This window comes from Malurus melanocephalus, unplaced genomic scaffold, assembly GCF_030028575.1.
Source record: "Malurus melanocephalus ecotype Western Australia unplaced genomic scaffold, MMel_1.1 scaffold_71, whole genome shotgun sequence".
Classification (NCBI taxonomy): Eukaryota; Metazoa; Chordata; class Aves; order Passeriformes; family Maluridae; genus Malurus; species Malurus melanocephalus.
Genome location: NW_026623303.1, coordinates 1,524,810 through 1,540,822, shown reverse-complemented (window position 1 = coordinate 1,540,822; position 16,013 = coordinate 1,524,810). Strand labels below are relative to the sequence as shown.

Sequence of the window (16,013 nt, the reverse complement as noted above, 5' to 3'; positions counted from 1 at the left end):
TGTAGCGCCACCAGGGGGCGCCCGCGGCCCCTGCGCAGCTGCGGCGGCGGCGGGGGAAGATGGCGGCGGCCGCCCCCGAGCAGGTCGGTCCGCGCCGAGACACGGGCACGGGGAGGCGGCGGCGCCGTCCCCGACCGGGCCGGGGGGAGCGGGGCCGCGGAGAGCCACCGGTCCGGCCGGGGGGTGCTGCTCGCGAAGGGGGCGCTCGGGCGGGGGCGCCATTTTCGCCGCCGTGGGCGAGGCGGGCGTAGAGCCGGAGCCCTCCGGCCGGGGAAGGGGCAAACGGCGCTCGGGCGGCSCTTCCCGCCCCGTGCCCGGCGGGGWSCGGGCAGGACGGGTTTGGCCGTGCCGGGGAGAGGCGGCCCGAGCCCGCTGTCCCGGCGGGGCGGCCCCGAGCGGCGCCGTCCTGCCCGCARGCGAGGGTGTGTGACGAACAAAAATACTTTGTGCCTCGGGACTGAGSCGCCTGGCATTTGAGCATTGCAGGGATGCCGCTGCCGCGCGTTTGGCACTGACGGGGCGGCGGGAGGCGGCGGTCGATGCGTGCGGGCCGCGCAGTTCGTGTGGGCTGTGCGGGGTCACGGTGGGTCCTGAGCATCTCTGGGGGAGCGAACCGTCCATAAACTTGTCCAGGTCAAGCACCTTTCTGAGCACCATCTCTTAGTTCTTCAGAAGCAGAAGAAAAACAGGTGTTGTTATTCGTTACATCAGTGTAGACGTGCAAGCGCAGTCACTTAAATTGTAGCGTTAAGAGWCATTTCAGGTGAACAAACTTAATTCCATCGAAAAGATCAAGCTCCATCTTGGAAGATGTGAATCCCTAAATAAAAATATTCCATTTAAGGGAGTCGGAACAAAATTTTGGACAGCTACAAAAATATGTCAAAGGTTTATTTTCACCATGAGTTCTATAAGAGTTTCCTCTACTATTTTGTTACATTAACAGGATATTCCTTACATTCCCATAACTTCACATTATTACATTAAAGCTACACTGGCCAAGTTCCCCATGCCAGGTTTGAAGCCTCACAGTATTTTTCTTAGTTMTGCGCACAAGCAACACGAGTTGAATGCAAACTCTGTGCTATCAAACTGATATAAAAACTGTATCTACCACACTCCTTTTGAATAGTCATTGAGAGTCTACTACACATGAGCATGGAGGGAGCTAAAATTCAGTGTACTGGCAAATGACCTGCTGGATTATGTCCTGTATCATCCCTGAGAGGTAAAAACTTGATGGAAGTTCTTTGCAGCTGGTTTGTTTTACTTTTTTAAAATGCAGCGTTGTAATTAATAATTCCTATGTGTTGTGATAAAAATTAGATGTAAAGCCATATATTGTCTGAAAATATCTGGATTTTAAATTAATCATTGTGTTAGCAGAKATTGCTGTGTTTCTAAGTGCACATTCTGAGTACAGGGTGGCAGACTGAAATCTAATAYTGAACATAATATTCAATATATTCTAGTTAATTCAAAATTGTGTTTTTTGCATATGTATGTGTGTGTCACTGTGGCTAATTGACATGCCTGTTAAAGCTGGCCCATGCTTTGTGTTACAGCAAAGCTCTAATGGCCCGGTGAAGAAGTCTATGCGAGAGAAGGCAGTGGAACGCAGGAATGTTAATAAGGAGCACAACAGTAACTTCAAAGCAGGATACATTCCCATTGATGAAGACCGTCTCCATAAGACAGGGTTACGTGGCAGRAAAGGCAACTTGGCCATATGTGTGATTGTGGTTCTTTTTATTTTGGCTGTCATCAATCTGATTGTGAGTATAATAGCTATAGTGGAAGCAACATTAGGTCATACTTCATTTTGACATTTCGGTAAAAAAACAGAACTTTTCAAGTACAGCTGAGGACTTAGAATGTACTGAAGGAGATTCTCATTTTTATCCTTTATTTTTTTGTTCTTTTATAGTCTGAGCGAGATTAGATTGAATTGTGTAAGATTAGGAAGAATTGTCTAAGTTTAGGCATGATTATTTCCATATACCATATTTCCATTTACCATAGWTGTTATGGTCCTAAGAAGGAACCTACTGTTCACACAAGAAACAATTAGGAACCTTAAAGTGTTACCCCATGAGAAGTGTTATTGGTCCAAAGGCATTCAGGATATACGGCAGGAATATTTTACATAACTGAGATGTATGTGAACATTCAGAATTAACTAGCCACTGCACTTTAAAGCTTCACTGTTCTAATTACCACATTTTTATTGCCTGATCAATGAGAAGTAGTAAATGCTTTTTCATTATTGGGCATCCACCTGTAAGGGTGCTTTCTTGTAGGTCAGTGTTAATTATATACTAAGCCGAAYTGTTCAGGTGATTTGTTTAGTCAGTGATTACCTTAAACAGAGTAAATATTTAGTTATGGACATGATTCAATATGTTATATATATATATATACATAAATCATTTTAGTTACTGTTTCAAATAAGTAAAAAATCATTTTAAATGCTTTTCATAATTAAATGTGTTAATATTGTTTTCAGTAAGAACAGACTAAACTAAACTCACACCTAAAGCTCACTTAAACACCAGCATTAATAAYTGTTTAAATAAAACATCTAATTAATACAATACTTGTGGTAGGAAGATCCAAACAATCAACATAATCTTTGAAAATGTGTTTCTGTTTCAGATTACCCTGGTTATCTGGGCAGTGATAAGAATTGGTCCCAATGGTTGTGACAGTATGGAATTCCATGAGAGTGGCTTGCTGCGGTTTAAGCAAGTGTCTGACATGGGCATTATACATCCCTTATATAAAAGCACTGTAGGGGGGAGACGGAATGAAGACTTGGTCATCACTGGGAATAATCAGCCTGTAAGTTATACCATGAATTGAAAGGTTGTGAGCAACACTAGAGAATTACATTCACATTGCTAATAAATGTTACATTTGGAACATCACTAAGTTCATCAAACTTTGTTTCTGAAGATTGTATTTCAGCAAGGAACAACCAAGCTTAGCGTGGAAAAAGACAAAACTTCTATTACCAGCGATATTGGCATGGAATTTGTTGACCCACGAACACAAAATACTCTGTTCAGCACTGACTATGAAACTCATGAGTTTCATCTGCCAAATGGAGTTAAAATCTTGAATGTACAAAAGGCCTCTACAGAGAGGGTATGTCTCTTTCATTTTTTGTAAGTAATGAYAGTGCAGCCCATTGTCTGTTAGTGTAACAGAAGAGTAGGGTTTGTGGTTTTATAGAGGGTTGACTGTGCCTCAGGAAGCACTGAGCAATCCTGTGGYAGAAGAAACACCAAAACAATAAATTCTTCAGAGGAACAAATTAAGTGAAAAAAGAGGGGTAAATTTGCATAATTTGTCCTAACAGTAARCCTGTATTTGGTGCAAGTGTTAGCTGTGTGTCCCATAAAATTGCCATATGAATTGTTATTTTTATTGCAAACTTAATTTTATATACCTTCCAATACTCAGTGAGCCTGTTTTAAAATGTGAACATGGAAAATAAAGGCAGACACTTCATAGGCRTAATGGCAGAAGGGCAAGAAGTACGTTGAGGTTTTTTATTAAATTGCATAGCACTACTTTTAAGGTAACTAAAGTTACTCAGAAAAACACAAATGGTACATTTTCACTGATCTGTTTTGTTCTTAGATTACCAGCAATGCAACCAGTGATCTAAACATAAAGGTGGATGGCCGTGCCATTGTCCGTGGAAATGAAGGTGTTTTCATCACAGGCAAGACCATTGAGTTTAGAATGGGTGGTAACATGGAACTTAAAGCAGTAAGTATTTCAAATTAAAGCATTTTTTTAATAGCTTCGTTTCAAATTCAGGCTGATAGTAAACTAATACAACTTTATATAGTTTCAAATTTTATATAAATTAGTCACACATAAAAGTTTAGTCAGTATATTTAGCAGGATTCAAAATARGTGGTTTATTTATTTGTTGTTAATTAGCAGTTCAGTAGTTTTCAGGTGACATTGATTTACTACTGTTAAGACACCAAAAACGTACAATGCAGTTARAGCTAGGCAATTGGCTTCTCTACAGAAGTTAATACCAAAGGGAATTAATCTTTTCCTCTGAAAGCATTATCAGGATCAGCAACCTTTGCCAGCCTGTAGTCAGGAGCACTACCTTCTGGGCTGCTGATAAAAGACTCACTAGCATTCCTTTAGGATTTTGGGAGATTAAGATTTGAGTATATCTGGAGTGGTGGAAAAGGCTAAAGAAGGATAAAAATAAAGGTATATGCACTTCCAAGTGTGAATGAATTTAATGAATGAATTCAAACACTGCTTCCCATTTCATATCCATATTTTTATATTTACTTCATTTGCTAATATGTCTGTAAATTGAGAAGTCACCCCTACTGCTTTCTTTCTTAATATCGAGCCATTACTGGAATAGAAAAGTATGTTGCTGACTGAAGTCAAGAAATCCATAGGGAATTATAATTTTCATTTAAAAATTAAACATTTCTAATCATGCCTTTTTTATTATGTTGATTCTGCAACCATCCTAAAGTTGTTATTTATTCATTAAACTACCTTGTTCTCCTCAAAAACAACCTGCCTTATTTACATTAGAAGTTGTACTTTTTTTTTTTTTCTTCTTAATAGGAAAACAGCATTATCCTGAATGGAACTGTGATGGTCAGCCCTTCACGACTGCCAAGTTCTTCTTACGGGGATCAGTTCAATAATGGCAACTGGCTGCGCTTCAAGCTCTGCATGTGTGCGGATGGGACACTGTTCAARGTTCAGGTGACAGGGCACAACATGGGCTGTCAGACTTCTGTCAACCCATGCGGAGCCACACACTGAAACAAACCACTGCTGGAAGAGGCCTCATTTGTGTTTACATATATTTGTATGAAGTAATTGCATGCCTTCAAGGATTTTTTTTACAGCAGTTTATACTAACATTTCTTACATAGTATTTTTAAGGAAAGGCTGTTCTGATCAGCAGTATTATGTTACCATCCTGTAAGCTGCAATAGTGGCACTGAAGCAGTAAACTTTCAGTGTACATGCGTACTGAAGTAGCTTCTTGAATCGGGATTCAGTAGGATATATGTAAAGAACATGATCTTGGTAACAACTCTGCCTTCAGTTGTCTCTAGAGGAGGTTTTTGTCCTACATCCCAAGACCYTGAGGAGTGCTGTGAACGTCACTGTGATCTGAAGTACTTCAAGAGGAATGTAAATTTTTTTGTTGGAAGTAGATCTTCCTAGGATGGCTGAAGTGGCAGACTTCTGTCTTCTTTCTTGTTAGGTACACTGATTTCCTCCAAACTTTGGTGGTTTACCAGATGTGTTCTGAGAGGGGTAATGGCAGATTCACTTTAAAATATCACATTATTTCTGCCATATAGTCTGTTGTTAAAAAAATTTGTTGTCATAAATAATATTTGCAAAGTAATACTGAGTATGGAAACATAACTTGMATTTTGAAGTAGTCTTGCTGTTATTGAAGTGTTGTTTGAGCTTCCATTCTGTCTGTGCAATTAATGCATTCTGCAGTTGCTTAATTTATGTGAAGTACTTACAAAATGTGTTTATATTAGAAGTACATTTTTAAAGATGTACTTATAACTTGCTCACTATCCAAAAATAATGTTTTCCTGGGTGCTCTTATGTGAAGTGTGCAAGTCCATTACTCAACAGGTAATAATCTAAAGCGTAACTGTTGCAGCAGTGTCTGAGATCARATCTGTCTTTCCCAATAAACGTCARTACTGATGCATTACTGRGAACCTCAGAATTAAATTCTGAAGTTAAACATTAGGTCTGTAATTTTAGATGTGATGGTAGGACATCAGGGTAAATATATGTGCATCAGAGCTTGTCAACAGTGATACTCTGGTGAACTGGGGCCTGTTACAGTCTTAMAACTGCTTTTGCAGCAGTGAGGTGTTTTGTGCTAAAAATAGACCAGCTATTTATAAGATTCCTCCCTTCCCCACCCCATGTATTTCTTCAGTTTAAAATAGCTTTGTTTTGCAGTAGCATCAAATAAGCTTAATACTGGAGACCWCAAAGTGGCTTTGCAACAGCTTTTTGACACATTTTTTGATAAGCACACACTTCTTTTCCTAAAAGTTGTGCAAATTTTACACATTAACTTCAGAATTGGTCATTTGTTACAGGAAGATAAACTGTCTTTGTTTTGTAGTGCTTAAAGTACATAGGATTCCATAAAATAGAAATCAGCTCCTGCTGKAAACAAATTCACATCTAAGGTCCCAATTTCTGGAAGGGTGGAAGCCCTCATGCAGAATGTGTATGGCTGGAAGCGATTTCTGGAGGGGTATTCATAAGACAGGCATTATAGCACAGGGGGGAGGTCAAAAGAGTCATATTTCCCTCACTGCTCAAAGGTAAAGCCAGAYTTTAAACAACAGTGGAGCTCTTCTGACAAAATCAAAATAAGCAGAATATAATGTAGCAAAAAGCATTGAGTTCTCACTTTAAAGAATATGGGAAAGTACTAACACTTTGCATACTGCCTTCATGAATCTCATAGTAATAGTTACTGAACATTTTAACACACATTTTGCTGAAAACACACCCATCTTTGCTACTAAACAGCACCTCAGTTAGTTTCTGTTACACTTAGGAGGAAATAAACTGACATTTTTAGAATTTTCACGCTCATGCTAATGGAAGTTTGTCACTTTATGAAAGTGTATAGACATGCACACGTATTGAAAAATATAAAGAGYAGTATCCTCAAAGCTGAAATACATYTGGAAAATTATTGATATTGCCTGGTCAAATAGGTTACACATGTATTAAAGCTCTTCTCTGATTAATACTGACATGCCTATATGCTAGTATTGGAATCTTGTAATTATTAAAAGTTCTTTTTAAAATACTGTGTGCAATGTACACCTGAAAGATTTGTCACAAAGATACTCGTAAATCAAGATCTGCAGAATTGTTTTTGAAGTGTGGATTTTTTTTTGTCAAAATGTAGCAAAATCATAAAAACAAATGAAATAAATTATCAAATTTGCTAGCCACTCTCTGTGTATTGTTAATGTATTTTATATTTGTATTACACAGTTAGAGAAACATTTCCACCACACAGGCCTTCTGTTGAGCATTTACTACTTGTTTATCTTCTGCCTAAGGTACATTTTTCTGTATGTATTTAAAACATTGAGTGGGACACKATTTATTTCAGTCCCACAAATACACTTAAGATTCTGTGTGTATAAAGGACATTTTACATGCCTCTGTAAAATGCCATACTGGGTACACTGAAACAATTTGCATGTGAAGAGTTCTCACCAGCTATAAATGTGGTTGTTCCAATGGGTGAAAAGACAATTGAATTCAAACAATAAATTCTAAGATGCATCTGCAGTTCAGCAGTGTTATTTGTGAGAATACAGTTTTTCATTAACAATACACTGTTGTTATTGATAGGGAAACTGGTATTTTATTAACTCTAAGTATGAAAATTGTTCCACACCTGTTTGTCATGGATTGTATGTGGTGGACTTTGCTCAGTGTAATTGTGTGCAATAGCTGAAGCAGAGTTCAAAAGTCTCCAYTGTTGTTAGATCTCAAGCTCCCAAGAAGTTGTGTTTCTCAACCAAAGGGCTGGAAAAGGAAAAAAAGGTTCTAATTTTTTTGGGGGATAGATGGAGGGAGGGGGGAGGTTACTAGTTTATGAATGTTCCTCTTGAAAAATAAGACTCCAAAACTGAATGGTTAAGGCAGAATGTTGGTCATGTTGTGGTTATTTGGTGTTGATTTTTTTAAATGTCAAACTATTTTCACTTTCTATTTAATTCTTTCTGTGCTGAACTTAATTAACCTTAATTYTACATTTTACACATAGATACTATGGATAACCTTCACTTGCACATCATTGCTATGGTCCTTTACTTTAATCTTCCTGGATCTGTGGGAACGAAGTCACGGTGGATTCTTCCTGCTACACATCACCATTCAGAGTGCCGGTGGGATGGGCTGTTCTTACTGAATTGCTCTTTTACCAGARTAGCTACTATTCCAGAAGATATATCACAAATAGCAGTAACAGCTGATTTTAGTTACAATAATATTAAAACTTTTCCGTGCTCTGATGGAAGAAACGAAGAATGGATGCTGAAACACCTGAACCTCAGTAACAACCTGATTTCTGAACTTACCTTAACTACTTGTACAGATTTACGCAATTTAGAAACTCTCAACCTCAGTGATAATGCCATCCACACCCTCACACTGGACATGGGTAAAATATACAGAACTGTTGATCATCTCCTGCCCGCTTTGAAAGTATTGTCAATTGAAAGAAATAATCTTAATACAGTTCCAAGAGGTAAGCATTTCAAAAATCTTTTAAGGACTTGACTCCCAAGGGGTAAGTTGGTTTTGGATATAATTCATACATCTTATTGAATCTAGAATGTGACTTTCTCATTTTATTATACTTAAGGTGAGGGTAAGTTCCACCTGCAAATACAGAAGCAGAAGTAAATTAGTTGTTTCAGTTTACCTTGTTAAAGGGTTTTCTTTATACAGTCTTAGCAACCGTRCTGCCTTAAAATCAGTCAAATATAACCAAATTTATCCTCTAAGAACCCAAACAGTATTCTTGCTTTTTGTATAGAGAAGGGGAATGAGGCTTATCCACTTGTGAACCTTAAGGTCAAAAAAATTATAGATCATGAATGCTATCCTTCAGAAGAAAGTCAACACTCAAAACTTGCTGCAATTTCAGTATTTCACAAAGACTGGAAAATATATTTTGTTCAGTCTAAACAATTTTGCTCAGTGCTATTTAATACTCAACTGCAATGACACCTTGGTGTTACAGGAGAGGGCTGTATAGTTTTGAGAGACTTTGATAAAGGTTTTGCTGATCACTGAACTGTGCTGGGCCCCTTAGCCTTTATTCCAGGGATGATTCACAGTGGGCAAACTGTTTAAATTAAGCAGAAACTGCCGTATGAGCAATGCGGCACACTATACAGTATGTTGAATTTACTCATCTCCATCAGATTCATTAGTTTGAAAGTGGGAGAACAAAGTCAGACAAAAATAATCTATATATTTGCCTCCTCACGGGGTCATGAAAGTTCTCTTTTTCCCCTTTTATGATATTAAATAATTCTCTTGCATGCAGGAAAGCAATTTCATGTAATGACTTTGTAGTGTCTGCAAGGTATCTGTATAGACAGTATAGAAAAGCTTACATTATAAAATATATTGAAGATTTGATTAGTTTTGATAGATAAATATSACTGCCCATTATAGGATGCCTTAGAGGGTCAGACAGATCAATCCTCTTCTGTAAGAGACTCAATTTTCAGATGTTAAAGTTAAAATTACTGTGCACAGGACCACTATACTTCAAGTTATACTTAAATCCTATATTCATTTAAATACATGTTCAGAACCTTATTTTTGTTGTCCAAAATACTTCACTAAAATTCTGGGGTTTAAGCTCYGGTTAGAAAACACAAACTGCCGTTCTAAAGCAGGGGTTTCCCACAGAGAAACCCTTCTCCAGCCACCGCCCAAGGAGTCAGGCTGCTGTCCACCGCTGCCATACCAGTGAATATTTTTGGCACAAGCTTAGATTCAGAGAAATATCCACAGTACAAATCTGCATGCAGGTACACTGAGGAATTTATGAACTGCCCGAACCTCTGGAATGCCTTTCCTATCACCTACCTCTAGTTTTACAGCAGGAATGAATTATTCCCTCTTTTTCACAATAAATCCAAAGATCAATTACTCAGCAAACAGAACTGCTAGCTGAGAAAAGAGGCTTATGGTGAAAAAGATGACATCAAGGGCAAAAGTTTTAAGAACTAGTAGCTTCTTAACAATGCTGTAGAATCAAAAATCACTCCAGAGTGACATTGTGGTGTTGAGCTGATCACCACCATCAGTGGTGATGCTGAGTGTCCAAGTGCCTGCCTTCCCACTGGAACTTGTAGGCTGGGGCTTCAGGGGCTGCCTAGACAGCACCTCAGAAAAATGAGGTGTCTCCAGAAGTCGAGTATTCCTTATGCAAGGTGCATGTTACTGTAACTAGGATACTCTGAAGAATATACTGTCATGCTTCAGAATTCACTGGCAGACAGGCATGTTTTTGTTTTCATTCAGTTTTACATCCTATGAATAGTTCAAATTCATTCCACATATGAAAAACTCCCATGAAACTGTGYATGGCAATGGATAGGAGATACTATATCACTTTTTACATCTCCATTTTACTTAAAATTCTTACATTTGAACCTTGTAAGCTCAGTTTATTCCATCTTTTTCACACTCCTTTCCAACCTCCAGTTCTCCAAAGAAGCTTGCTCAAAGTACAGAGATCACAGAATATTTTTGACAGCACAAAGAAATGTTAGTGCTTTTGTGGAAGTGTCAATTTTTAAGATATTCATCGCCTGTGAATGTTTTAGTGTGCCAGCTGTTGATGCTATGCAACTTTTAGAATGGGACAACCCCTGACTAGGGAAGGCATAATAACACAAAGGCTGCAGCCACTCATTGCAATAGAGAGGAATGGAAAGAATTTTGTTGCAAAGAATTTTACAGACACTTGATACAACTGGGGAAACAAGAATATTAAATGTAAAATAGTTTTTTTTTTCTTCCTAGGACTAGGCTTCCTGCAATCTTTACAAACTGTCCATATGTCATCCAATGCCATACAACAGATTGACTCAAAGGATTTTCAAAACTGTTCACAGCTGAAGGATATTGACCTACGAAACAACAAGATAACTAAAATTCATCCAGATGCCTTCAGACATCTCAATAAATTACAGGTTGTAAAGCAATATTTTATGTTAATCATCATTAAAGATTTAATTACCAACTATTCACCATTATTACAACGCTTTGATTATAATATTAGTATACAACTATAAAAACTAGAGCAAATGGTGAAAATAATATTTTTATATATTTGCTTTTTATATGTAGAAAAGCACACATGCTGAAATGTACAAGCTATAACCATAAATTCAGAATTTGCCTATGCCACAAACCAATCCATTACTGCCTTAAACACACATCCCTTTCTATCCCCATCCCTTCCATGGCAAGAGCCCTGCAGCTCCCTGTCCACACAGAGGTAAGTCTACAATGGGAGAATTCTAAACRTACCACAATTTCAATGTTTCATGTACATTAAAAAGCTTAGAACATTATTGAAATCCTAAACCCATGTATTGTTTGTATAACTACAGAAGTTTGTATACTTAAACACTGTTTTAAGATGTTGCAATAAGGATTCCATTGTAAGCCTCATCAAATTAATTCTGAATTATTTCCAAATAGGTCGTGGATCTCCGTGAAAATGCACTGACAATCCCTCTACCACAGATAATTATCAGTTTGAACTTTTTTCAGTTRGAAGTATATTTGTCAAAGAATGCCTGGATATTTAACTGCAGGCTAAATGCTTTTAAACATTTATTTCATTTTCTTTTTGACTCCACGGAGAGAAAATGGAGCCTTTCATACAATAAATCTGCCAACAACTCCCAGAAACCTCAGCTGTATCTTTCAAGTTTCCATTTAAACTGCAGGGACGGTGTTTTGCTCAAAAGGGCTACAATACCAACAGGAAACACATCAGTGCTGACCTGTAACTTGGACAACATAAGGGGTATGTACATCAGGCACTCCATCCAAATGCTGCTAAAATTCAAATGAACGCAGAATGATCAAATAAATCTGGTTTTAAAAGTAGATTCCTCAAGACACTGTTTAAAAAYGACTGAATAACAATTTAATGTGCAAAAAATATTTCATTCAAAAGTATTATTCCACTTGGAATATTTTGAAGTTATGTTTCCCAAAAAAATCTTCATCTCCTTCCTTATAGTAAACAAATAATTAATGTCAAATTATACACGAACAAATTTCAGTAACTAATGCATTGCAAATGTATCAGTTCATTTCGGACTGAAACAAATGACCAAATAGCGGTAGTTGGTGCTTCTGGGACATGTAGAAAACTGAGAAGGATACGATAGTTTTCTTTATTCAGAAAGAAAATAAAGGTTTAGTTGCAGGGGAAAAGATTTCTATTTCTTCTGAAAAGGTACAGCTACTGTAGCACACTCTTCACTTACATTTACAATTAATAGAGAACACTGAAAGTTTAAGCAACAAAACCTTTAGAGCTAAGACTTACCAYAGAGATGGAAAACTAAGATCTAACTAAGAGCAGAAGGAGTATTTGTCATGTGCCGTAAGGCAGAATGGTTTAACTAATGGACTAATCGTACATGGAGGTCATAAGGCTTTCCCCTATAAATACATCATCCGCAAATGAAAATATGCTGGGCCTATCAGAAAAAGTCACCTGCTTTGTCTATTTACAAGAAAAGTCTTTTAATCCAAGAATCTTGGATTAAAATTAACACACTGAATTGCACCAAAACTCAAATGGGAACTAAAGCRGATCCAAAGAAAAAGCTGAAAATTCGAAACAAACTGTTAAAAGCCAACAGCCAGCCATGGCCCATACTAGCTCAAGTTTGGAATAACTGCTCAATCAGTACAAATATCCTTGATTTACAGAGGGTTTTTTTTTTTTCTTTTGCTGCAGTCCAATCAGTAACCACAGAAAAATCTCAGTGGCTGAAATACTGRCAGTTAAGAGGTGATGTTTTATCCCACATCTGCATGTGACCATGGCCAGGCTGTAGAGCAGCTGGCTACAGATATGTCTCTTCCACAAGGAAGATCAGCAGGTGTTYGTAGTACAACCCTGAACATGCTTAAATGGTATCAGTGACCTCCTCCCTCACAATATAATTTTTCTTGTGAAGAATGCTATTAAGACCCCACATGTTCCATTTTTAACTGGGAGGAGGGGTAGGGAGGCGTGTGCAATATGGTGTTACAGACTTCATACCATGTACAATGACTTGGGACAGATAAAAAGAAAATGGGGTTTATAATAGACTGTTAAAATTATCAAAGATAGTCCAGAGTATGTTCTTAGAGACATAACTGGACTTGCAAACCAAGTATACTATGCTTTTAACAAAGACTGAGTTTGTATTTTCTTTTATTTTAGGTAATGGAGTCTCTTGGTGGACACCTGAAGGCAGAATTTCAAAAAATCACAGTCTTCCTCATATGACACTGGATAAAATGAATAATTTAGTGATAYACAATGCTGGGAAAACTGCTGAAGGATTATATTTGTGTCTTTTTAATACAACAAAGGAGGAATATCTCATTTACAATATACAGGTGAAAGAAGGAGTTTCAGCATTTTTGGTTAGAAAAGGCCAGGACATTAACACTGGTTTTAGACAGAAAGAAACAGAGCCAAATTTTGCACTGGCTGTCTCCCTCTCTGTGCTCATTACATTTGTTTGTGCTTTTTGTTTGGGTGCTTTCGCTAGACCCTACCTGRTGAACCTGTGGAGACTCATGCACAGGAATAAAAATTCAGGTTCAGAACATACGTATTGTAATCAAGCTTTTTCAGACGAAACCTTGAGCACAGAGTCTTCTGCAAGCAAGCCAACAAATATGCAGGGTAATGTGTTATTTTGTGGTAAGAATTCTTTGAGAAACACAGACATTTTTCCTACAGAAAGTTCTACTTTGTATGAAAATGTCACTGATAGTGGTGCACATCCACCAAATCCCGAAGCAGAGTACCAGAAACAAAGCAATACTGAGATCAACATGAAGAAAACACCAGAAGTCCAAACTAGTACTGACAATAATGAAAGCGTACATGTTTATGATAATGGACTATTTTCTGTCCATTACCACAACAGCARTGAATTAACACCAAACAGCCAAGTAAGCAACAACTCTGGTCTGCTGCAGTCTGACATCACAAAGGCAACATCAGTTTCTCCAGAAAGTAAAGGTATTGTTTCACATAATGAACCCAGGCACACTACAAAATTTATGCAGGGAAGTCAAATCTGTGAAGAACAACTTGGTCTAAATGGCAACAAAAACAGACCTAGCGATGCTGGAGATTTTGTTTCACCTAGTAGCTCCAGARGAGATGCAGATATTGAAAATTTAAGCATCCATGAAACAGAAAACTCTCCCCTTACAGAGCATGAYTGTAAAAGGATACATTCAGCTGAAAAAGATGCTTCAGCCGATATATTTGGTGACAGTTCTTCAGCTGAAGGAACTCCATTCACAATGAGTGACTGTAGTTCTTTAGCAGACTCTGAACTGGAACAACCTTATGTTAGTGACAACCTGCCCATCTGTCAGTCATCACTGGAAGACGCCAATATAAACAGTGGAACTGAGAAGCTCTTGATATTGCCAGAGTCCCCAGATGTTACTGCTGAACTTCAGCAGATTGGGAAAAATGAAGATGGGAACAGTGCCTATTTTGAAACCACTATTAATTATGGCTCAGATAGCACCATGCATGAAACARCATCCCCTTACACTGATAAATGCAGTGGCCATGTAAGCACATYAGACCCAGATACAGTTAGTTCTTCAAGTCAAGCAGTTCCAAATACATTTGATTATTTTACTAATGCAGAGTCACCAGTACAAAACTCTATTTCTGATTCTCTCCATGGTGAAAGTACAGATTTGGGTAACACAGTACTCAAGTTAAAACATTCTCCCACGTATGACACAGAGAACATTTGTGAAGAGGCTGAGCTGCAGCCTTCTCTGCTTCCCAATGAACCACAACATTCCCTCAACTTCAGTCACACTGAAAAGAAAGAAAATGCACCAGAGAGAAGTACAGATGAGCACATAGCCAGGAACAACCCTGAAAAGAATCATGGTGAAGCAGACATTACATTAAGAAAAAACATGAGTACATCTGAGGACAATGGYTTTATTTTTGCTCCCATTGATACTGGCTTGAATGAAGTTGTGAAAAGAACATCACTGCTGCATTCCAGCAAAGAATCATCTCTTCAACTGCTGCCTGAACACACAGCTGAAAACCTTTTTATGTTTATTACACAGCAAGATGACTTGCTACCACAGGGGAAGCAGACTTGTGCAGATCAAATAAAAGGAGATTCTGATGAGAAAAATTCTGATGGATGCACAGAATTACAGGATGCCAGCAAGTGCAGTCTGCCYGAAGAAACACAGTCTTGTAATCTTACAGCAGATCTGCTGCATCTTCTTAGTTCTGGGAAAACAGAGTCAGATTTCACAACAGATTATCACTTCCAACTGGATCAGAGTGATGAGGATGCATATTCCTTCTCAGTCCCACGAGGTTTCTTCAGTGAAACCACACAAAACAGTTCATGTTCCTTGCCACAAAAGCCTACAGGAAATACAATCTCTGAAAGCACTGATTCCAGCAAGATGGTGTATCACACTACTTTGACAGAACTGGAGAACCATTCTACAACAGCTGTAGAACATCTCCAAAATTCCAGTGAAAATCTCAGTCAAGAAAGTCAGACAAATTTAGGACAGGAGCAGTTTTTTATTAAGAAGAAAAGAGCATTTGATGGATTTGCTAATATTTTGCAAAGCAGGAGAACAAACTTCAATAGTTAAAACACTAAATGGTAATACTAAGCTCCCCGATTGTTCATTTCATTRCAGCAGGTGAAAAAATGATTTTCAGAGCGAAATGACCTCTGTTTAGAAGGGTACTTGTAAAAAAAAAAAAAAAAACAGTAACAGATTTTATAAAAGCTACTCCAGAGTATTAATATTTAGTTTCTCATTATTGGTAGTTGATACTAATTTATTATTTCACTTGGAATTTGTTTCAGATGTGCACTTGTTTTGTGTCTAAAATAAATGTAACACTGAAATTTACATTGTAACTATGATTGTGTTTTCTTATGGGACTCACCCCTATACAGTGAAATAGTACATCTGTTTTCTGCTTTTTGAGCTAGATTTGTGGATTGTCTCTGAATTCCCAGTTTTGCAAAAGTAAATAAAGTCCAAGCAGTATTCAATTACATTTAAAAAACCACTTTTTAACTTGGCTAGAGAGAGAAAGAATAGCTCCTTTCTCAAAGAAACAGAAC

General features: G+C 37.9%; 2 protein-coding genes across 2 annotated transcripts; both read left to right on the top strand.

Annotated features, from left to right (window-relative positions):
- SGCB (sarcoglycan beta) lies at nucleotides 1-7,019 on the top strand. Its single transcript, XM_057366791.1, has 6 exons — nucleotides 1-83; nucleotides 1,566-1,775; nucleotides 2,656-2,841; nucleotides 2,956-3,147; nucleotides 3,646-3,777; nucleotides 4,621-7,019. Exons 1-6 carry the CDS (start codon nucleotides 60-62, stop codon nucleotides 4,822-4,824), a joined length of 948 nt encoding a protein of 315 aa, XP_057222774.1. The 5' UTR covers nucleotides 1-59; the 3' UTR covers nucleotides 4,825-7,019.
- Nucleotides 7,020-7,090: 71 nt separating this feature from the next.
- LRRC66 (leucine rich repeat containing 66) lies at nucleotides 7,091-15,667 on the top strand. The gene is made up of 4 exons (XM_057366789.1): nucleotides 7,091-8,335; nucleotides 10,636-10,805; nucleotides 11,320-11,650; nucleotides 13,073-15,667. Exons 1-4 carry the CDS (start codon nucleotides 7,858-7,860, stop codon nucleotides 15,526-15,528), a joined length of 3,435 nt encoding a protein of 1,144 aa, XP_057222772.1. The 5' UTR covers nucleotides 7,091-7,857; the 3' UTR covers nucleotides 15,529-15,667.
- The last annotated feature ends 346 nt before the right edge of the window (nucleotides 15,668-16,013 follow it).